This window comes from Triticum urartu, chromosome 4A (assembly GCF_056163025.1).
Source record: "Triticum urartu cultivar PI428250 chromosome 4A, HENAU_Tu73, whole genome shotgun sequence".
In the NCBI taxonomy this organism is placed as follows: Eukaryota; Viridiplantae; Streptophyta; class Magnoliopsida; order Poales; family Poaceae; genus Triticum; species Triticum urartu.
Genome location: NC_141876.1, coordinates 225,567,748 through 225,592,089, shown reverse-complemented (window position 1 = coordinate 225,592,089; position 24,342 = coordinate 225,567,748). Strand labels below are relative to the sequence as shown.

General features: G+C 43.6%; 1 protein-coding gene across 1 annotated transcript in view; it reads left to right on the top strand.

The window, feature by feature from the left end:
- LOC147975438 (uncharacterized) overlaps positions 1-18,433 on the top strand; it is a 34,355-nt gene extending 15,922 nt beyond the window's left edge. Inside the window, exon 2 of the mRNA XM_087520423.1 lies at positions 18,408-18,433. Coding sequence (XP_087376549.1) covers positions 18,408-18,433 — 26 coding nt within the window. The remainder of the gene's footprint in view (positions 1-18,407) is intronic.
- Positions 18,434-24,342: the final 5,909 nt, after the last annotated feature.

Below are 24,342 nucleotides of genomic sequence, written 5' to 3'. Positions count from 1 at the left end.
ACAACTCTATGGCAAACATGTACAAGGAGATTCCTGAAGATGATCTTGAGACTCACCAGTTTGGGACAGTAAAACACTTGCTGTCAGGGCTTCCTACAACCAATTGGATCCTTAGGCATACTCTCTTGCCCAAGTCTGGTGATCAAAGAATGATCAGAGGCCATGCAATTAACTTGCTACATATATTTGATGTGCCACAGAAGTTCAAGGTCATGAGCCTTATAGTTGAGACTATCAAGAGGACTGCAGCAGACCAGAAAAGAAGTTGTGGATATGCCCCACAAATCCAGGAGTTGATAAACTCAAAGATGGGCACAGGCACATACCTATTGGATAAGGAACACTTGCCTATCTACCCAGACTTCAAGGACAATCAAGTTGTGATGAATGAGAATGAACCATCATCAGTACAAGCTCAAGAGAAGAAGGAGAAAGCAAAGAAAGAGAAGGCTGCCAAGATGCCAACTCAAGAGGAGGCATCTGAGTACTTTTTGAAAAGCAAGCAGGACCAGCTTGGTTATTTGTTAGCATCAACTCTGAGGATTGAGAAGGGGTTGGCCACCCTGACTCAAAACCAGAAGAGCTTGGAAAGAATCATGGAGCAAAAATTCTATGATTTAGATGTCAAAGTAACTGAGATTCAGTCAGTTGTGGAGCAGCTACAAGATGATATGCAGGAGAGGAAGGGAAAACAACCATTGATGCATTTGCCAGAGTGCCTCGAGCTCAGAGATCAACTGCAGTGCCAGTAACAGACACCAGAGCCACTTCATCTGCACCAGCTACAGCTTCAGTGCCACCAGCTCCAGCACCTACTCCATCAGCTCCATCTACTTCGACTGAAGCCTTCGTTCTTGGAGTTCTCCGGACACCACCACCTGAAGACCAAGCCTGAGAGACGTTTTAGTGCTATGCATTTTCTATGAACTTTTTGGTAACTTGTTGCCAAAGGGGGAGAAAAATGTATAGATCATAGGCTTCGAGAGAGAGAGAGAGAGAGTTTGCTTTTGTTCTCTCTTGTCTTCTTGGTTGAACTTTGTTTGTCTTTTGATTGCTTGAGATACTATGCTATTATCTGTGAGACATTGATGATCATGTGGTTGATCATAAGCTACACTTATGCTTGTTAGATGATATTATCTTACTTATCCTTATATGATCATTCACTTTGCTTGGTGATGAGTGCATGTATTCAATCATTATTATTTTGAGCGCTCCACCAAGATGTATGTGACATGGAAGAGTAACCCATGATCCTAACTCATTGTGCATTTGCAGTCGAAAGCAAATATTAAGATATGCACAAATTTAGGGGGAGCTCTTGCTTTTCACATACTTCTCAAAGCGACAATATCTTTCACTCTTATTATCATTTGTCGAAGCTTTGATCTATATGTTGTCATCAATTACCAAAAAGGGGGAGATTGAAAGTGCAACTATCCCTGGGTGGTTTTGGTAATTCCTAACAACATATAGCTCATTGAGCTAACATTATTCCAAGATTAATATTTCAGGAAAAGCTCAATGAATGGCATGGCATGGATGAGGAAAGTGGATCCCTCAAAATTCTAAGGACAAAAAGTTTGGCTCAAGCTTGAAGCTCAAGACTCTACATTTTATATTTTAGTGATCCAAGATCACATTGAGTCTATAGGAAAAGCCAATACTATCAAGGAGGGATGAGGTGTTGCTTAATGACTTGCTTGCTCAAAATGCTTAATGATATGCTCCAAAATCCTCAACTACCTTCCCACATCCACATATGACCTAAACCAAAAGTCAAACTCGGCCCCACCGATTCTTTCTATCCGGCGCCACCGAGTTTCAAATGTCATAGCCACTGCCACAAACCCTAGGCAAATCGGTCTCACCGATAGGGATCTCGGTCTCACCGAGATGGGATTGTAATCTCTCTGTTTCCCTTCGTAACGTTTCGGTCTTACCGAGATGAGCGATCGGTCCCACCGAGATTGCAATGTAAACTTTCTATTTCCCTTATGTAACATTTCGGTCTCACCGAGATGAGCGAATCGGTCCCACCGAGTTTACCTGACCAACTCTCTGGTTAGCTTATTACCAAAATCCGTCCTACCGAGTTTGTGTAATCGGTCACACCGAGATTACGTTATGCCCTAACCCTAACCATATCGGTCCTACGAGTTGCATCTCAGTCCCACCGAAAATCCTAACGGTCACTAGGTTTGCTGAATCGGTCCGACCGAGTTTAACCATTCAGTCCCACCGAGTTTGGAAAATTGTGTGTAACGGTTAGATTTTGTGTGGAGGCTATATATACCCCTCCACCCACTCTTCATTCGTGGAGAGAGCCATCAGAACATACGTACACTTCCAATACACATTTTCTGAGAGAGAACCACCTACACTTGTGTTGAGGTCAAGATATTCCATTCCAACCATATGAATCTTGATCTCTAGCCTTCCCCAAGTTGCTTTCCACTCAAATCTTCTTTCCACCAAATCCAAATCCTGTGAGAGAGAGTTGAGTGTTGGGGAGACTATCATTTGAAGCACAAGAGCAAGGAGTTCATCATCAACACACCATGTGTTACTTCTTGGAGAGTGGTGTCTCCTAGATTGGCTAGGTGTCACTTGGGAGCCTCCGACAAGATTGTGGAGTTGAACCAAGGAGTTTGTAAGGGCAAGGAGATCGCCTTCTTCGTGAAGATCTACCGCTAGTGAGGCAAGTCCTTCGTGGGCGACGGCCGTGATGGAATAGACAAGGTTGCTTCTTCGTGGACCCTTCATGGGTGGAGCCCTCCGTGGACTCGCGCAACCGTTACCCTCCGTGGGTTGAAGTCTCCATCAACGTGGATGTATGATAGCACCACCTATCGGAACCACGACAAAAACATCCGTGTCTCCAATTGCGTTTGAATCCTCCAAACCCTTCCCTTTACATTCTTGCAAGTTGCATGCTTTACTTTTCGCTGCTCATATACTCTTTTGCATGCTTGCTTGAATTGTGTGGAGATTGCTTGACTTGTACTAAGATAGCTAAAATCTGCCAAGAACTAAAATTGGGAAAAGGCTAGATTTTTATTTGGTCAAGTAGTCTAATCACCCCCCCTCTAGACATACTTTCGATCCTGCATTGTTCTATTTATATGAGTAATATCTTTTATGGTCATGCACCCTTGAAGAGTGGTCTATTTTTGATGAATCTCGATAGTAGTGATACACATATTCATAATGTTGAAGCCAAAAGATGCAGAGTTGATAATGATAGTGCAACTTATTTGTGGCACTGCCATTTAGGTCATATCGGTATAAAGCGCATGAAGAAACTCCATACTGATGGACTTTTGGAACCACTTGATTATGAATCACTTGGTACTTGCGAACCGTGCCTCATGGGAAAGATGACTAAAATGCCGTTCTCCGGAACTATGGAGATAGCAACAGATTTGTTGGAAATCATACATACAGATGTATGTGGTCCGATGAATGTTGAGGCTCATGGTGGATATCGTTATTTTCTCACCTTCACAGATGATTTAAGCAAATATGGGTATATCTACTTGATGAAGCATAAGTCTGAAACATTTGAAAAGTTCAAAGAATTTCAGAGTGAAGTTGAAAATCATCGTAACAAGAAAATAAAGTTTCTACGATCTGATTGTGGAGGAGAATATTTGAGTTACGAGTTTGGTCTACATTTGAAACAATGCGGAATAGTTTCGCAACTCACGCCACCCGGAACACCACAGCGTAATGGTGTGTCCGAACATCGTAATCGTACTTTACTAGATATGGTGAGATCTATGATGTCTCTTATAGATTTACCGCTATCGTTTTGGGGTTATGCTTTAGAGACGGCCGCATTCACATTAAATAGGGCACCATCGAAATCCGTTGAGACAACGCCTTACGAACTGTGGTTTGGCAAGAAACCAAAGTTGTCGTTTCTGAAAGTTTGGGGCTGCGATGCTTATGTGAAAAAGCTTCAACCTGATAAGCTCGAACCCAAATCAGAGAAATGTGTCTTCATAGGATACCCAAAGGAGACTGTTGGGTACACCTTCTATCACAGATCCGAAGGCAAGACATTCGTTGATAAGAATGGATCCTTTCTAGAGAAGGAGTTTCTCTCGAAAGAAGTGAGTGGGAGGAAAGATAACTTGATGAGGTAACTGTACCTGCTCCCTTATTGGAAAGTAGTACATCACAGAAATCGGTTTCTGTAACACATACACCAACTAGTGAGGAAGTTAATGATGATGACCATGGAACTTCAGACCAAGTTACTACTGATCCTCGTAGATCAACCAGAGTAAGATCCGCACCAGAGTGGTACGGTAATCCTGTTCTGGAAGTCATGCTACTAGATCATGATGAACCTACGAACTATGAAGAAGCGATGGTGAGCCCAGATTCCGCAAAATGGCTTGAAGCCATGAAATCTGAGATGGGATCCATGTATGAGAACAAAGTGTGGACTTTGGTGGACTTGTCCGATGATCAGCAAGCAATTGAGAATAAATGGATCTTCAAGAAGAAGACTGACGCTGACGGTAATGTTACTGTCTACAAAGCTCGACTTGTTGCAAAATGTTTTTGACAAGTTCAAGGGATTGACTATGATCAGACCTTCTCACCCGTAGCGATGCTTAAGTCTGTCCAAATCATGTTAGCAATTGCCGCGTTTTATGATTATGAAATATGGTAGATGGATGTCAAAACTGCATTCTTGAATGGATTTCTGGAAGAAGAGTTGTATATGATGCAACCGGAAGGTTTTGTCGATCCAAAGGGAGCTAACAAAGTGTGCAAGCTCCAGCAATCCATTTATGGATTGGTGCAAGCCTCTCGGGGTTGGAATAAACGCTTTGATAGTGTGATCAAAGCATTTCGTTTTATACAGACTTCTGGAGAAGCCTGTATTTACAAGAAAGTGAGTGGGAGCTCTGTAGCATTTCTGATATTATATGTGGATGACATATTGTTGATTGGAAATGATATAGAATTTCTAGATAGCATAAAGGGATACTTGAATAAGAGTTTTACAATGACAGACCTCGGTGAAGCTGCTTACATATTGGGCATTAAGATCTATAGATATAGATCAAGACGCTTAATTGGACTTTCACAAAGCACATACCTTGACAAAGTTTTGAAGAAGTTCAAAATGGATCAAGCAAACAAAGGGTTCTTGCCTGTGTTACAAGGTGTGAAGTTGAGTAAGACTCAATGCCCGACCACTGCAGAAGATAGAGAGAAAATGAAAGATGTTCCCTATGCTTCAGCCATAGGCTCTATCATGTATGCAATGTTGTGTACCAGACCTGATGTGTGCCTTGCTATAAGTCTAGCAGGGAGGTACCAAAGTAATCTTGGAGTGGATCACTGGACAGTGGTCAAGAACATCCTGAAGTACCTGAAAAGGACTAAGGATGTGTTTCTCATTTATGGAGGTGACAAAGAGCTCATCGTAAATGGTTACGTTGATGCAAGCTTTAACACTGATCCGGACGATTCTAAATCACAAACCGGATACGTGTTTACATTGAACGGAGGAGCAGTCAGTTGGTGCAGTTCTAAACAAAGCGTCGTGGCGGGATCTACATGTGAAGCGAAGTACATAGATGCTTCGGAAGCAGCAAATGAAGGAGTCTTGATGAAGGAGTTCATATCCGATCTAGGTGTCATACCTAGTGCATCGGGTCCAATGAAAATCTTTTGTGACAATACTGGTGCGATTGCCTTGGCGAAGGAATCCAGATTTCACAAGAGAACCAAGCACATCAAGAGACGCTTAAAATCCATCCGGGATCTAGTCCAGGTGGGAGACATAGAAATTTGCAAGATACAAACGGATCTGAATGTTGCAGACCCGCTGACTAAGCCTCTTCCATGAGCAAAACATGATCAGCACCAAGGCTCCATGGGTGTTAGAATCATTATTGTGTAATCTAGATTATTGACTCTAGTGCAAGTGGGAGACTAAAGGAAATATGCCCTAGAGGCAATAATAAAGTTATTATTTATTTCCTTATATCATGATAAATATTTATTATTCATGATAGAATTGTATTAACCGAAAACATAATACATGTGTGAATACATAAACAAACAGAGTGTCACTAGTATGCCTCTACTTGACTAGCTCATTGATAAAAATGGTTAAGTTTCCTAACCATAGACATGAGTTGTCATTTGATTAATAGGATCACATCATTAGGAGAATGATGTGATTGACATGACCCATTCCGTTAGCTTAGCACACGATCGTTTAGTATGTTGCTATTGCTTTATTCATGACTTATACATGTTCCTATGACTATGAGATTATGCAACTCCCGTTTACCAGAGGAACACTTTGTGTGCTACCAAATGTCACAACATAACTGGGTGATTATAAAGGTGCTCTACAGGTGTCTCCGAAGGTACTTGTTGGGTTGGTGTATTCGAGATTTGGATTTGTCACTCCGATTGTCGGAGAGGTATCTCTGGGCCCTCTCGGTAATGCACATCACTTAAGCCTTGCAAGCATTGCAACTAATGAGTTAGTCGCGGGATGATGTATTACGGAATGAGTAATGAGACTTGCTAGTAACGAGATTGAACTAGGTATTGAGATACCGACGATCGAATCTCGGGCAAGTAAACATAACGATGACAAAGGGAACAACGTATGTTGTTATGCGGTATGACCGATAAGGATCTTCGTAGAATATGTAGGAGCCAATATGAGAATCCAGGTTCCGCTATTGGTTATTAACCGGAGATGTGTCTCGGTCATGTCTACATAGTTCTCGAACCCGTAGGGTCCGCACGCTTAACGTTACGATGACAGTTTTATTATGAGTTTATGTGTTTTGATGTACCTAAGGTTGTTCGGAGTCCCGGATGTGATCACGGACATGACGAGGAGTCTTTAAATGGTGGAGACATGAAGATTGATATATTGGAAGCCTATGTTTGGATATTGGAAGTGTTCCGGGTGAAATAGTGATTTTACCGGAGTACCGGAGGGGTTACCGGAACCCCCCGGAGGCTATTGGACCTTATGGGCCCAAGTGGAGAGGAGAGGCGGCCAAGGGGCAGCCGCGCGCCCCTCCCCCCCCCCCCAAGTCCGAATTGGACAAGGAGCGGGGGCCCCCCCTTTCCTTTCCCCTCTCTCCTCTTCCCCCCCAAGTCCTAATCCAACTAGGAAAAAGGAGGGGAGTCCTACTCCCGGACTCCTCCTGCGCGCCTCCTCCTATGGCCGGCCGCACCCCCCCTTGCTCCTTTATATACGGGGGCAAGGGGGCACCCCATAGACACAAAAAATGATCATTGATCTCTTAGCCGTGTGCGGTGCCCCCTCCACCATAGTCCACCTTGATAATACTGTAGAGGTGCTTAGGTGAAGCCCTGCGTCGGTAGAACATCAACATCGTCACCACGCCGTCGTGCTGACGAAACTCTCCCTCAACACTTGGCTGGATCGGAGTTCGAGGGACGTCATCGGGCTGAACGTGTGCTGAACTCGGAGGTGCCGTACGTTCAGTACTTGATCGGTCGGATCGTGAAGACGTACGACTATATCAACCGCGTTGTGCTAATGTTTCCGCTTTCGGTCTACAAGGGTACGTGGACAACTATCTCCCCTCTCGTTGCTATGCATCACCATGATCTTGCGTGTGCGTAGGATTTTTTTTGAAATTACTACGTTCCCCAACATTTGTGTGGTGAAGATGGAGCATAGCCAGACTATATGATTTTGTAGGGATAACTTTCTTTGGCCATGTTATTTTGAAGAGACATAATTGCTTAGTTAGTATGCTTGAAGTATTATTATTTCTATGTCAATATTGAACTTTTGTCTTGAATCTTTCGGATCTGAATATTCATAACACAATTAAGAGAATTACATTGAAATTATGCCAAGTAGCATTCCACATCAAAAATTCTGTTTTTATCATTTACCTACTCGAGGACGAGCAAGAATTAAGCTTGGGGATGCGTGATACGTCTCCAATGTATCTATAATTTTTGATCGTTCCATGCTATATTATATCCTGTTTTAGACATTATTGGGCTTTATTATACACTTTTATATTATTTTGGGACTAACCAATTAACCGGAGGCCCAGCCCAGAATTATTGTTTTTTGCCTATTTCAGAGTTCCACAGAAAAGGAATATCAAACGGAGTCCAAACGGAATGAAACCTTCGGGAACGTGATTTTCGGAACGAACATGATCCAGAGGACTTGGACCCTACGTCAAGCAATCAACCAGGAAGGCACGAGGTAGGGGGGCGCGCTCCCCCCCGGCGCGCCCTCCACCCTCGTGGGGCCCATGTTGCTCCACTGACGTACTCCTTCCTCCTATATATACCTACGTACCCCCAAACTACCAGATACGGAGCCAAAACCCTAATTCCACCACCGTAACTTTCTGTATCCACGAGATCCCATCTTGGGGCCTTTTCCAGAGCTCCGCCAGAAGGGGTATCAATCACGGAGTGCTTTTACATCAACACCATAGCCTCTCCGATGAAGTGTGAGTAGTTTACTTCAGACCTACGTTTCCATAGTTATTAGCTAGATGGCTTCTTCTCTCTTTTTGGATCTCAATACAAAGTTCTCCCCCTCTCTTGTGGAGATCTATTCGATGTAATCTTCATTTGCGGTGTGTTTGTTGAGACTGATGATTTGTGGGTTTATGATCAAGTTTATCTATGAACTATATTTGAATCTTCTCTGAATTCTTTTATGTAGGATTGGTTATGTTTGCAAGTCTCTTCGAATTATCAGTTTGGTTTGGCCTACTAGATTGATCTTTCTTGCAATGGGAGAAGTGCTTAGCTTTGGGTTCAATCTTGCGGTGTCCTTTCCCAGTGACAGTAGGGGCAGCAAGGCACGTATTGTATTGTTGCCATCGAGGATAACAAGATGGGGTTTATATCATATTGCATGAGTTTATCCCTCTACATCATGTCATCTTGCTTAAAGAGTTACTCTGTTCTCTTGAACTTAATACTCTAGATGCATGCTGGATAGCGGTCGATGTGTGGAGTAATAGTAGTAGATGCAGGCAGGAGTCGGTCTACTTGTCTTGGACGTGATGCCTATATACATGATCATACCTAGATATTCTCATAACTATGCTCAATTCTATCAATTGCTCAACAGTAATTTGTTTACCCACCATAATACTTATGCTCTCGAGAGAAGCCTCTAGTGAAACCTATGGCCCCTGGGTCTATTTTCCATCATATTAATCTTCCAATACTTCGTTATTTCCTTTGCCATTTGTTTTACTTGCATCTTTATTTCTCTTTATCATAAAAATACCAAAAATATTATCTTATCATATCTATCAGATATCACTCTCGTAGGTGACTGGGAAGGGATTGACAACCCCTTTATCACGTTGGTTGCGAGGAGTTTATTTGTTTGTGTAGGTGCGAGGGACTCGTGCGTGGCCTCCTACTAGATTGATACCTTTGTTCTAAAAAACTGAGGGAAATACTTACGCTGCTCTGCTGCATCACCCTTTCCTCTTCAAGGGAAAACTAACGCAGTGCTCAAGAGGTAGAAGTCATGTTGTTAGACGGGCCACAGAGACCGCACAACCTAGTTTATAGCCTGCTCCTCTGAATTACTACTAAACAAAGGTGTGCAATTCTGTCGTTAATTGGCTATATGTTGAAAATGATGTGGGTCCCAGATATCAGCAGGATGGATTAGAGTAAAAAAATGAGGGGTTCATCTGAGTAGTAAAAGAGGCGCTTGCTTGTGTTCGGGAGTGGACCTGGTGGGTCCGTACTATCATACTCACAACTACAGTCCTCAACCAATTCACTATGCTAACAGGGACCGTTTTGAAAAAAATATGTTGACAGGGCCGAACGGCGGCGCCGCGGCGAGCGCACCAAGGCGGAGGATAAAGTGATGTCACCAATGTGTTGGGCTGGGTTGGACATTCTTATTGAAAAATAAAAATGGACGGGATCTATTTACGATGTTGACTATGATTTGCATGGGTCCGCTGGTTGCAGGAAGAAAATGCTGGGAGAAAGAAGACTGGTCGCTATCTTTGCCGAAGAATAATATTGACTGAATGTAACGACACTATCATAGGAAATAATATCCTCCTGTTAAATCGTGAATTTAAAGAACTGGTGCATGAGCGTTTAGCTTTATTTATTATTTTTTTACTTATTTATGTTTAGGGGATCATGAGCATGTACCTGGGCCGGATTCATGTGAGAGCCTCCCTTCCAGTTAATTATGGGCTTCTCTATTGGGCCTTCATCAGTGGGCTGCATGTTATCCACAAGTGGAAAATGTGTTCCATACGAAAATAGTATGCGCTACGTACGGTACGGGGCACTAAAGGATCGAACCGTGCAGCGACTTCCAAAACATTGTGTTTGTCGTTCTAACAACACATTTATTCAACCAACAGACGATATATACTACTGATTGTACATTGAAAACAGCAGTAGCAACAACCAGGGCTGGGGGTGCAACAGAAGCAGTAAGCAGGCCATAAGAGTGAAGACGCAGCTCTCTCTTCCAAACTAAACATCAACCATCATTACAAAAGGGCTACCAAAAAAGAACAAGTGTATGCATCAAACTAAATAAAGATCCTACTACACCAAGTGTACGCATCTAACTAACTGGCTGAGTTAGACGTTACTATTTATTAAGTTGTGGAGATTGGATGATGGCTTGAACCAGATGGGTGCCTGACGGGGGAAACTCCAGCCAGCAGGTCAAAGTCTGATACTTGCGACCCTCTCTCCTACTTTGGGCTGCAGAGCGTGGCGGCACATATCAGGGTATGGTGCATGTAGAGACGCATGGTACGCTGTGTACACACAGTTTTTCCTAATGAACGAAACCGCGCTGCCATCATGATCCTTGCCATCGGTTATCTCCTAGTTAATCGGATAATTCAGTCCGACAAACACAGAGCGTTTACCAAGGCTACTTACCAACCTCCAGTCAAAAATTCCCGAAGGCCCAGAGAAGCTTGGGTCCCTGTGAATGGCCTTCAGAGGACTTTATGGATCGAGCGGGAATCAAGGAAGAATTTAATGCATATTTGCGTAACATTGATCTTGTGAGCTTCGAGGAAGAAAAATGTCGTCAGTACCACTATCTCACTAGTTCCTTTGTGAGGAGGCAAAATGGAGATATTCTATAACCAGAGAGGAGGCAGAAGAGTATAAGAGGAGAGCTGAGATAGCTCGCCTCCAAGATGCAGCCCACAATGCAATGATTGCTGCATCTCAGTACGACCCCAACTACAACTTTGGATATCCGCCAGGCCATCCGTGGCATTAGACCAACTTAGGCCAAAAGCCTAAGCTTGGGGGAGTATGTATTTCTCACCGACATTACATTCATGTTCACACACTCATTGCTAGATTTCGGTGCTCATACTTTTTCATTATAATATCCATGCTAGTTTATTTCCTTTTTATGCTTTCTTCTTGTGTGTTTAATAAACCTTAAGAAAAACCAAAAAAAATTAGTTGTAGCTTTTAGCTAGTTTTAATTTCTATGCTTGTAGTAGTAATTCAAAAGAAAACCCAGAAAGATTTCATGTTCTTCTTTTGCTTGTTGGGAGCTTTCCCATGTAAATAGTTTTATTTCTTTTCCTTTCTTTGGGAGTCGATAGGAGAAGACCATAATTAAATTGTTGAAGTGGCTCCTATATGCATTATTGTTGATCTGACAAAAGAGCCCATATTGCCTTGTCTTCTCCTGTTTATTGAATGCTTGCAGATTCCAGCTTAGTCCAATGCACGTGCACTATTATTATTATCCACATCGTTCGGCCGTGCAAGTGAAAGACAATTATGACGATATATGATGGACTGACTGAGATGAGAAAAGATGGTATGAACTCGACCTCTCTTGTTTTTGTAAATATGATTAGTTCATCGTTCCTGATTTAGCCTAGTTTCTTATGCCATGACAATTAGAGATCGTAGTTTCTTATGCCATGCTTAATTAGCAAGGAGCTTATAATGGTTTACCCTGCATGCCAACATGCTATTAAAATGGTTGTGATGTGGTATGATAGGGTGGTATGCTCTTTTGAACGATTCGAGTGGCTTGACTTGGCACATGTTCACGCATGTAGTTGAAACAAAATCAACATAGCCTCTACGATATTTATGTTCATGGTGCATTATATCCTACTCATGCTTGCATTCGGTGTTGATTAATTTTAATGCATGTTCATGACTGTTGTCGCTCTCTAGTTGGTCGCTTCCCAGTCTTTTGCTAGCCTTCACTTGTACTAAGCGGGAATACTGCTTGTGCATCCAATCCCATAAGCCCCAAAGTTGTTCCATATGAGTCCACCATACCTACCTATATACGGTATCTACCAGCCGTTCCAAGTAAATTTGTATGTGCCAAACTCTAAACCTTCAAATAAATATCCTATTTTGTATGCTCGAATAGCTCATGTATCAACTAGGGTTGTCCGTATCTTCCATGTTAGGCGGGTTATTCTAAAGAGGAGTGGACTCCGCTCCTCACTCACGAGAAAATGGTTGGTCACCGGGATGCCCAGTCCCATGCTTTGTGCAAATCAAATCAAAATAATGGCAAAGAAAACTCCCCCGGGACTGTTGTTAGTTGGAGGCACTCGTTGTTTCGAGCAATCCATGGATTGATGCTTGTTGGTGGAGGGGGACTATAAACTTTACCATTCTGTTTGGGAACCGCCTATAATGTGTGTAGCATGGAAGATATCGCCATCTCTTGGTTGTTATGTTGACAATGAAAGTATACCGCTCAAAATATTATTTATCTGTACTTTAAAACCGGGCTCTGGCACCTCTACAAATCCATGCTTCCCTCTGCGAAGGGCCTATCTATTTACTTTTATGTTGAGTCATCATCCTCTTATTAAAAAGCACCAGTTGGAGAGAACCACTGTCATTTGCATTCATTACTGTTAGTTTACATTGAGTATGACTTGACTGGATCTCTTTTACCATGAATTACAATGTCTAGTCAGACCTTGATCTTTAAAGGTGCTCTGCATTTATGTTTTGCGGTCTCAAAAAGGGCTAGCGAGATACCATCTTGTTATATCATATTATGATTGTTTTGAGAAAGTGTTGTCATCCGAGATTTATTATTATTTCTCGCTAGTTGATTATGCCATTGATATGAGTAAACATGATACCTATGCGTTATTGTGAATATGGTTAGTCTATAATCTTTGCTGAAAACTTGAATGCTGGCTTTACATATTTACAACAACAAGAGCAAACAGAGTTTCTAAAAGTTTTTCTTTATCACTTTCAGTTTATCAACTGAATTGCTTGAGGACAAGCAAAGGTTTAAGCTTGGGGGAGTTGATACGTCTCCGTTGTATCTACTTTTCCAAACACTTTTGCCCTTGTTTTGGACTCTAACTTGCATGATTTGAATGAAACTAACCCGGACTGACGTTGTTTTCAGCAGAATTGCCATGGTGTTATCTATGTGCAGAAACAAAAGTTCTCGAAATGACCCGAAACTTTACGGAGACTATTTTTGGAAATAATAAAAAATACTGGCAAAAGATCAAGACCAGGGGCCCCACACCCTAGCCACGAGGGTGGGGGCGCGCCTGCCCCCTGGGCGCGCCCCCTACCTCATGGCCCCCTGGAGCTCCTCCGACCTCAACTCCAACTCTATATATTCACTTTCGGGGAGAAAAAAATCAAGGAGAAGGATTCATCGCTTTTTACGATACGGAGTCGCCGGCAAAGCCCTAAAACCTCTTGGGAGGGCTGATCTAGAGTCCGTTCGGGGCTCCCGAGAGGGGTATCCGTCGCGATCGTCATCATCAACCATCCTCCATCACCAATTTCATGATGCTCACCGCCGTGCGTGAGTAATTCCATCGTAGGCTTGCTGGACGGTGATGGGTCGGATGAGATTTATCATGCAATCGACTTAGTTTTGTTAGGGTTTGATCCCTAGTATCCACTATGTTCTGAGATTGATGTTGCTATGACTTTGCTATGCTTAATGCTTGTCACTAGGGCCCGAGTGCCATGATTTCAGATCTGAACCTATTGTGTTTTCATGAATATATGTGAGTTCTTGATCCTATCTTGCAAGTCTATAGTCACCTACTATGTGTTATGATCCGGCAACCCCGAACTGACAAGAATCGGGACCACTCCCGGTGATGACCGTAGTTTGAGGAGTTCATGTATTCACTATGTGTTAATGCTTTGGTCCGGTACTCTATTAAAAGGAGGCCTTAATATCCCTTAGTTTCCGCTAGGACCCCGCTGCCACGGGAGGATAGGACAAAAGATGCCATGCAAGTTCTTTTCCATAAGCACGTATGACTATATTCGGAATACATGCCTACATTACATTGATGAATTGGAACTAGTTCTGTGTCACCCTAGGTTATGACTGTTACATGATGAACCACATCCGGCATAATTCTCTATCACCGATCCATTGCCTACGAGCTTTCTATACATTGTTCTCCGCTTATTTACTTTTCCGTTGCTATTGTTACAATCACTACAAAATACCAAAAACATTACTTTTGTTATCATTACCTTTTGCTACCATTACCACTACTATCATATTACTTTTCTACTAAATACTTTGCTGCAGATATTATGTTTCGAGGTGTGGTTGAATTGACAACTCAGCTGCTAATACTTGAGAATATTCGTTGGCTCCCCTTGTGTCGAATCAATAAATTTGGGTTGAATACTCTACCCTCGAAAACTGTTGCGATCCCCTATACTTGTGGGTTATCACGCCTTCATCTGGCTTCCTGTTTCTTTTGTTCTGCCACATCGCAAATAGTTAATTGAACTGAACCGTATGCCCCACATCGCACACACAACTAAAATCTGAACAGTGTTTGATGCATCCTTCATTGCAAACATTTTGCAACTTTTTGACGGTTTTTACATCACCGTTTGCGATTAATGCATCGCACACAGTTTCATCAAAGGGTCTCTGATCGTTGTGTCGTGTTAGCAACATCCTGCAGTAGTGACTGTTGTCACTCTCTAGTTGGTCGCTCCTCAATCTCTTGCTAGCCTTCACTTGTACTAAGCGGGAATACTGCTTGTGCATCCACTTCCATAAACCCAAAGTTGTTCCATATGAGCCCACCATATCTACCTATATGTGGTATTTACCTATCATTCCATGTAAATTTGCATGTGCCAAACTCTAAACCTTCAAATGGTAATCTGTTTTGTATACTCGAATTGCTCATGTGGCGACTAGGGGCTGTCAGTATCTTCCATGCTAGGTGGCTTATTCTCACGATGAGTGGACTCCGCTCATCATTCATGAGAAAATGGATGGTAATCGGGATGCCCAGTTCTGTGCTCGAATCAAAGCAAAATATAATTGCAAACAAAACTCCCCTAGGGCTGTTGTTAGTTGGATGGTACCCGTTGTTTCAGACCAACCGTGGAGTGTGCTTGTTGGTGGTGGGGGAGTATAAACTTTACCATTCTGTTTGGGAACCACCTATAATGTATCTAGTATGGAAGATACCGAGATCTCTTGGTTGTTATCTTGATAATGGAAGCATACTGCTCAAAATATTATTTATCCCTATTTCAAAAACTCGAGCTCTGGCACCTCTGCAAATCCATGGTTCCCTCTACGAAGGGCCTATCTATTTACTTTTATTGCCGAGTCATCATCCTCTTATAAAAACACTAGTTAGAGAGCACCACTGTCATTTTATGCATTGTTATTAATTGATATTGAGTATGACTGTGACTGGATTTCTTTTACCATGAATTACAATGTCTAGTCAGTCCTTGATCTTCAGGGGTGCTCTGCATTTATGTTTTGCGGTCTTAGAAAGGGCTAGCGAGATACCATTTTGTTATATCATATCATGATTGTTTTGAATAAGTGTTGTCATCCGAGATTTATTATTATTGCTTGCTAGTTGATTATGCCATTGATATGAGCAAATGTGAGACCTAAATGTTATTGTGAATATGGTTAGTTCATGATCTTTGCTAAAAACTTGAATGTTGGCTTTAGATACTTGCACCAACAAGATCAAACAGAGTTTGTAAAAGTTTTTCTTTATCACTTTCAGTTTTTCAACTGAATTGCTTGAGGACAAGCAATGGGTTAAGCTTGGGGGAGTTGATACGTCTCCATCGTATCTACTTTTCCAAACTCTTTTCCCCTTGTTTTGGACTCTAATTTGCATGATTTGAATGGAACTAACCTGGACTGATGCCGTTTTCAGTAGAATTGCCATGGTGTTATTTTTGTGTAGAAATAAAAGTTCTCGGAATGACCCAAAACTTCACGAAGAATATTTTTGGAATTAATAAAAAATATTGGTGAAGGAATCAACTGAAGGGGACCCACTAGATGTCCACAAGGGAGGGGGCGCGCCCCTGGCTTGTGGGTCCCACGAAGCTCCACCGACCTCAACTCCAACTCTATATATTCATGTTCGGGGAGAGAAAAAAATCAGAGAGAAGGATTCATCGTGTTTTACGATACAGAGCCGCCGTCACCCCCTGTTCTTCATCGAAAGGCCGGGTCTGGAGTATGTTCGGGGCTCCGGAGAGGGGAAATCGTCGCCATCATCATCACCAACCTTCCTCCATCACCAATTTCCTGATTCTCACCGTCGTGCGTGAGTAATTCCATCATAGGCTTGCTGGACGGTGATGGGTTGGATGAGATTTACCATGTAACCGAGTTAGTTTTGTTAGGGTTTGATCCCTAGTATCCACTATTTTCTAAGATTGATGTTGCTATGACTTTGCTATGCTTAATGCTTGTCACTAGGGCCCGAGTGCCATGATTTCAGATCTGATCCTATTATGTTTTCATGAATATATTTGTGTTCTTGATCCGATCTTGCAAGTTATAGTCACCTACTACGTGTTATGATCCGGCAACCCCGGAGTGACAATAGTTGGGACACTTCCCGGTGATGACCGTAGTTTGAGGAGTTCATGTATTCACTAAGTGCTAATGCTTTGGTCTAGTTCTCTATTAAAAGGAGGCCCTAATATCCCTTAGTTTCCAATAAGACCCCGCTGCCACGGGAGGGTAGAACAAAAGATGTCATGAAAGTTCTTTTCAATAAATAGGTATGACTATATTGGGAATACATGCCTACATTATATTGATGAATTGGAGTTAGTTCTGTGTCACCCTAGGTTATAATTGTTGCATGATGAATGCCATCCGACATAATTATCCATCATTAATCCATTGCCTACGAGCTCGTTTCATATTGATCTCTGCCAAGTTACTTTTCCATTGCCACTGTTACGATTGCTACAAAACTCGTACTGTTACTTTTGCCACCATTACCGTTACTTCCATACTGCTTTCCTACTAAATACTTTGTTGCGGATATTAAGTCTTTCAGGTGTGGTTGAACTGACAACTCAGCTGCTAATACTTGAGAATATTCTTTGACTCCCCTTGTGTCGAATCAATAAATTTGGGTTGAATAGTATACCCTCGAAAATTGTTGCAATCCCCTATACTTGTGGGTTATCAGTCCTCCATTGATGATGGCTAAGAAGAGGAGGAAGCTGGACTCCAGCAAGCCTTTACCAGCAAGGCCTCCATAGGTCCCCAGTAAGGAGGCTGCCGGGAGCAACTCCACTTCGCCTGGCGAGCTGCACAATTCCGCACGACCACAGGTCGTTGTGATCGAGGTAAGCGCTTCCACGAGTGAGGAGGTGCCGCTAGTCCTAGTTGTCGAGCCACGAGCTCCAACTTGGGCGTAGCATATCATCCACTACCTCCAAACTGGAGAACTTCCCGAAGAGAAAGAAGAGGCTGAAAGAGTAGCCCGGAGGGCTAGTATGTATTAGTTCGTTGATGACACATTGTACAGAAGGAGGCCTAACAGTGTCAAATTGTAGTGCATTTGCCGAGAAGAGGGGAAGGAATTATTGGTAGAGATACAGAAAGGCGTGTGCGGCACCCATATCGGATCGAGAGCCTTGGTTGGAAAAGTTTTTCGGCAAGGTTTCTACTGGCCCACGGCCCTCCAAGATGCAGTCAAGCTAGTCACCAGATGTGAAGCCTGCTAGTTCCACTCCAAGAATATCCATCAACCCGCTCAAGCTCTCTAGACGATTCCTTTATCATGGACATTTTCGGTCTGGGGGCTCGGCATCCTGGGCCCCTTCCCCCGTGCTACCGGGGGCTTTGAATTCTTTTACGTTGCAATCGACAAGTTTACAAAGTGGCCGGAAGTGGAGACCAAGAGGAAGGTGACCGCGCAATCAGCTATCAAGTTGTTGAAGGGATTAGTGTGCCATTTCAGAGTGCCCGCGAGAGGCATCACTTACAATGGCACCCAATTCACAAGTCGCGCCTTCATGCAGTATGTTCAAGCCCTCGGAAGCAATGTCTCATTCGCCTTTGTTGCCCATCCCAGGAGCAATGGACGAGCTGAGAGGATGAATGCGGAAGTACTGCATGGACTCAAGACAAGAACTTTTGTTAAGCTGCAAAAGTGTGATAGACGATGGATCGATGAGCTACCAGTGGTTTTTTGGTCGCTCCATATGACACCAAATCGAGCTACCGGCCAGACTCCCTTCTCCCTAGTCTATGGGGTAGAAGCAGTGCTCCCCACGGAACTCATATACGGGTCACCTCGAGCATTTGCCTACGATTAAGTAGAGCAAGACCAGCACTGACGTGACGACACCGTGCTCCTGAAGGAGAACCATCTCTAGGCTACTGTGTGTGCTGCATGCTACCAGCAAGCCCTGCGCCGCTATGATAGCCACAGGGTCCATGCCCAGAGCCTTGAGGAAGGTGACATTGTCTTAGGCGTGTTCAGTCCACCAAGGGTACCAACAAGTTGACGCTAAAGTGGGAAGGCCCTTAACGGGTAGTATGAGGCACCAGACCTGGCGTGGTCCGTCTGAAGACCGAAGATGGCATTCAAATGCAAAACTGATGGAATGTTGAGCATCTTCGCAAGTTCTACCCATAAGGCGCGACTGTCGGGCGCTGCCTCGGCAGTCACCCTTTTGTAGAAGCCTTGCCGATGCGCATGTAACCCTTTGTACTAAGCCAAGCGCAGACCCCGAGCACAGATAATGAAACAAAGCACTGGCACCCTAAAAACAACATGCATGCATGATTAGCTTAGCATAAGCATGCCATGGTCATTTAGATGAGGTCATATGTTGGTATGTTTTCCCCTGCACTAACTACAAGACTCTTTCCGCGGACTAGATCCTGGGAGGAAGAGACGGAAAACAAGCCGAACAGATATGTTTTATTTTTATCCATACATGTCGTTATAAGAATAAAACTTGTGCATAGAGAAACCTTTTCACCTTCAAAACATTTGTGCTCCCATCCTTTGATCCGAATGTTGCTTCGGTCAGGAAGGTTGTAGTGGCATTTGACAGAGCCTGGTTCCCTTCCCTAATTTTAAGCCCGGTAGGACAGGCCCCGCGACAAGAATGGAAGGCACCGGCAAGATAGCTTGCCGAGGAAACTTGTTTACTTAAAAGTATAGAGGCGTTCCTCCTCTGCACGGATAGAATACATGCACATGTACCCAACAAGGCTTGTCTTTTTTAATTAATATGTGGATAAGCAAGTACAAATCTTACAAAGCACAAGCATGGATAAAATAGATTACGTATTTAAGACTAAAATTTGGCAAGTGCCTACATATTTTAGACTCAAAAAAGATAAGTGCCCAGTAATCCCTTTTTTGTCCCTCTCCTCCTAGGAACTACGGTGCGAGGTGAAGAGGGCAAAAGGAGTGCCTGAGCAGAAGCCCAACCTAACCCCGTCAGGGCCTGCGGGAAGTAGCCTGACAAGATCGGGAGGGAGCGGACGAAGGTGATGGATGGGGAGAGCGGCTAGGTGATGCCCTGGTCACTGCCACCAGGGCAAGCAGGGAATGGCAGCATGGACACCGGCAGGAAGGATGAAGCCGGAGTCCATGAGGAAGCCTGCCAGGATCCAGCTAGAAGACTGTTGGAGGAGGCGAAGACACCACCCACACCCAACGCCCCGGCAAATCGCCTTACTGGGGAGGAGATGCAGGTGCAGTTGGTGGTGGCACCGGCTGATGGTGACTGTGCGGCTGGTGTTCAGCCGGAGTCGGAGCCGTCGTCCTCCCCACCAGCTCTGCCGTCATCGCCGTCACTATCATCCTCGTCGCTATCGCTCCAGGAAGAGCTTTCATCATCGGTCGAGCTCTCTGCGCAGCACCCTAAGCGAGCACCCGAACGCCCGAAGACCTCGACGGAGAGTAGGCTGGTGTCCATTAACTTGAATGAAGGACGTGCCCCGCCGCCAAGCTATGGGAACGAGCAAATATCTTCCAGCCATGCTGGAGAAGCATGACATGAGGTGCAGGGAACTCTATGTTCGCCTGCATGCTTGATATGTCTCCGTCGTATCTATAATTTTTTATTGTTCCATGCCAATATTCTACAACTTTTATATACTTTTGGCAACTTTTTATACTATTTTTGGGACTAACATATTGATCCAGTGCGCAGTGCCAGTTCCTGTTTGTTGCATGTTTTTGTTTCGCAGAAAATCCATATCAAACAGAGTCCAAACGGGGTAAAAACTGACCGAGATTTTTTTGGAATATATGTGAATTTTGGGAAGTGAAATCAACACGAGACGATGCTCGAGGGGCCCACGAGGCAGGGGGCGCGCCCCAAGGGGGCATGCGCGCCCCTAACCCTCGTGGACACCCCGTAAGGCGGTTGGTGCCCTTCTTTCTCTACAAGAAAGCTAATATCCGGATAAAAATCCTGTTCAAATTTCAATCCAATCGGAGTTACGGATCTCTGGGAATATAAGAAACGGTGAAAGGGCAAAATCTGAAATGCAGAAACAGAGAGATATAGAGAGACAGATCCAATCTCAGAGGGGCTCTCGCCCCTCCGCCACCATGGAGGCCATGGACCAGAGGGGAAACCCTTCTCCCATCTAGGGAGAAGGTCAAGGAAGAAGAAGGGGCCCCTCTCCCCCTCTCTCCCGGTGGCGCCAGAACGCCACTGGGCCATCATCATCACCGCAATCTACACCAACACCTCCGTCATCTTCACCAACATATCCATCACCTTTCCCCATCTATCTACAGCGGTCCACTCTCCCGCAACCCGCTGTACCCTCTACTTGAACATGGTGCTTTATGCTTCATATTATTATTATCCAATGATGTGTTGCCATCCTATGATGTCTGAGTAGATTTTCGTTGTCCTATCGGTAATTGATGAATTGCTATGATTGGTTTAATTTTCTTGTGGTTATGTTGATGTCCTTTGGTGCCCATCATATGAGTGCGTGCGTGGATCACACCATAGGGTTAGTTGTATGTTGATAGGACTATGTATTGGAGGGCAAGAGTGACAGAAGCTTCAACCTAGCATAGAAATTGATGCATACGGGATTGAAGGGGGACCAATATATCTTAATGCTATGGTTGGGTTTTACCTTAATGAACGTTAGTAGTTGCGGATGCTTGCTAATAGTTCCAATCATAAGTGCATAGAATTCCAAGTCAGGGATGACATGCTAGCAGTGGCCTCTCCCACATAAAACTTGCTATCGGTCTAGTAAAGTAGTCAATTGCTTAGGGACAATTTCACAACTCCTACCACCACTTTTCCACACTCGCTATACTAAATTTATTTCTTCTTTACCTAAACGCTCGTAGTTTTTATTTACATGCTCTTTATATTCTTACAAACCTATCCAACAACACCTACAAAGTAATTCTAGTTTCATACTTGTTCTAGGTAAAGCGAACGTTAAGCGTGCGTAGAGTTGTATCGGTGGTCGATAGAACTTGATGGAATATTTGTTCTACCTTTAGCTCGTCGTTGGGTTCGACAGTCTTACTTATCGAAAGAGGCTACAATTGATCCCCTATACTTGTGGGTTATCAAGACCTTTTTCTGGCACCGTTGCCGGGGAGTTATAGCGTGGGGTGAATATTCTCGTGTGTGCTTGTTTGCTTTATCACTAAGTAATTTTTATATGCTATTCTAAGTTCACTACAAAAAATACACTTCTGTGATGATACATGTTTGTCACAGTAGGTCATGTTTTCTGTCATGCATGTACATCCATGACAATTTTATGACAGAATCAAGATAGTCATACCTGTGCTATCATAGAAGTGTTACATGACATTACCAAAATTATCATTACGGAAGTGTCCACTTCCATGACGATAAATCGCGCATCATAGAAGTGCTTTCATCAAGGGTAACCGACACGTGGCATCCACCGTAACAGAATGCCGTTAAGCTATCGAGTCTGTTTTGGATCCGATAACCCGTTAACAGCCCGGACCAATGGGGATTTTCCATGTGTAAAATTCTGATTGGCTGACGGAAACACGTGTCACCTCCACGATGGCACATGTGTCACTCATCCAATGGGCGAGATGCGCCTATGATATGTTGACACGTGGACCGGCCCAAAAGTGGCCCATAAAGTTTAAATGGGCCGGCACAACTAAAGGCCCGCAAGATTTTGCAGACCATAATGGGCCGGCCCAGCTAAAGGACCACAAGATTTTGCGGACCATAATGGGTTGGCCCAGCTAAAGGCCCACAAGATTTTGCGGGCCATAATGGGCCGGCCCAGGTAAAGGCCCAGAAGATTTTGCGGGCCATAATGGGCCGGCCTAGGTGAAGGCCCCCAAGATTTTTGTGGACCATAATGGGCCGGCCTAGCTAAAGGCCCACGAGATTTCGCCGACATTAATGGGCCTGCTCAGCTGTAGGCCCACAAGATTTTGAGGACCCTAGTAGGCCGGCCCATTAACTGGTTGCCATGTTTTGGACCAAATGCCGGCCCATATTTGATCCGGTCCATTAATGGCCTGCCACGTTCCGGGCCTAACAATGGCTCATATGAGACCCGACCCATTAAAAGCCTACCACGTTCTAGGCTAAATTACGGCCCAGATCAGGTCCAGCCCTTTAAGAGGCTTTGGGCTAAATTATGGCCCATATCAGATTTTGCCCGTTAACCGGACGCTATGCTTTTGGGCCCACTTGCTAAATGCCCATTTAGTAACTCGGCCTAATATTAGTTTCGGCCTGTTAAGGACCCGTTTAACATTTCAGCTGTAACATCCCAAATTTCCAATTTGGAATGTTATACATTAGATCATCATTGCATATCATATTTTATTTTGCATTTTGGTTGATCCTAGAAATTCTACGCAACTCAATGACCCACGGAGAGAGTTGGGGATTTCGTTATTTTCATATTTGAGTTTTCTCAAATTTTGAGAATAGGATCATTTGATTTTATTTATTTTATCATCAATTATTTCTATTACAAAAATATGAGAGAGGGAATAAAATGACTTTCTCAAAATAAAGAAATATTGAGGATTTAATAATAAAATCAAATAAGTTTTTATTTCGGAGTTTTTTGGTGTTTTATTTGAATTTAGGAAAAATGTGCGTTTTTGAAAATTGCATTTAGGTCCCAAATAAATGTTCACCTTGTGCGGCTTGATTTTTAGAAGCCCGTGAAAATTTATTTCGGAACTTTTGGAGTTCGTTTAGTATTTCTTTTTATTTTCCTTCTGCGCGTAATATAAAAAAACAAACCGACCTAGGGCCGTGTCTGACTAGGACTCCTGGCCCGTTAGGCTATTTAAGCCGAGGGGGAGGCCCAGCCAGAGCTAACCCTAGCCCGAGCCGCCCCCAGCCGCCGCCGCTGCCGCCGCACCGCCTCGCCGCCACCGCTGCGGACGCCGCCGCACGCTCGCCGAGGTTCGCCGCCGCCTCGAAATCCATGCCGTTTTTTTTCTTCGAAAAACCGTTTGGTTTTTCCGTCAGTTTTTTTTAGATTCGTATTTTTTTAAATAGATCAATTTTTCCGGTTTATTTAAATAGTGAGCGTTCGTCCGTTCGTTCGTTATAGCGAACGTTCGTCGTTTTTCTTTTTCTCGGATTAAATCCGCGATTTTTCTGATCGCGATTCCTGATCCGATTTTCGTTTTAGTATAACTTTTTGCTCGTTTATCGGAATCAGGCGATTCAAGCGCCTAGAGTTTTGTCTCGAAACCCTCTATCCATTTAACCAACTTAAACCAGTTTTTGCTACTATAAAATTTGCCCTAGATCCAGATTAGTAGAATGAAGTTGTTTTCTTTCGCCGTTTGACTTTCGTTGCTTTGTTCGATTTGATTCTTTTTGCCAACCAGAGTTCTTAAGTTGAACCTTCTTGTTAGATCTCTTATTTGAGTTTTACCTGTGCATTAGATGAGTACTTGTTGTATGCTTGTTTGTTTGTTTGCGATAGAATACCCGAAGTGCGCCGCCTGTTACTTCGAATCACTAGGTTTTCCG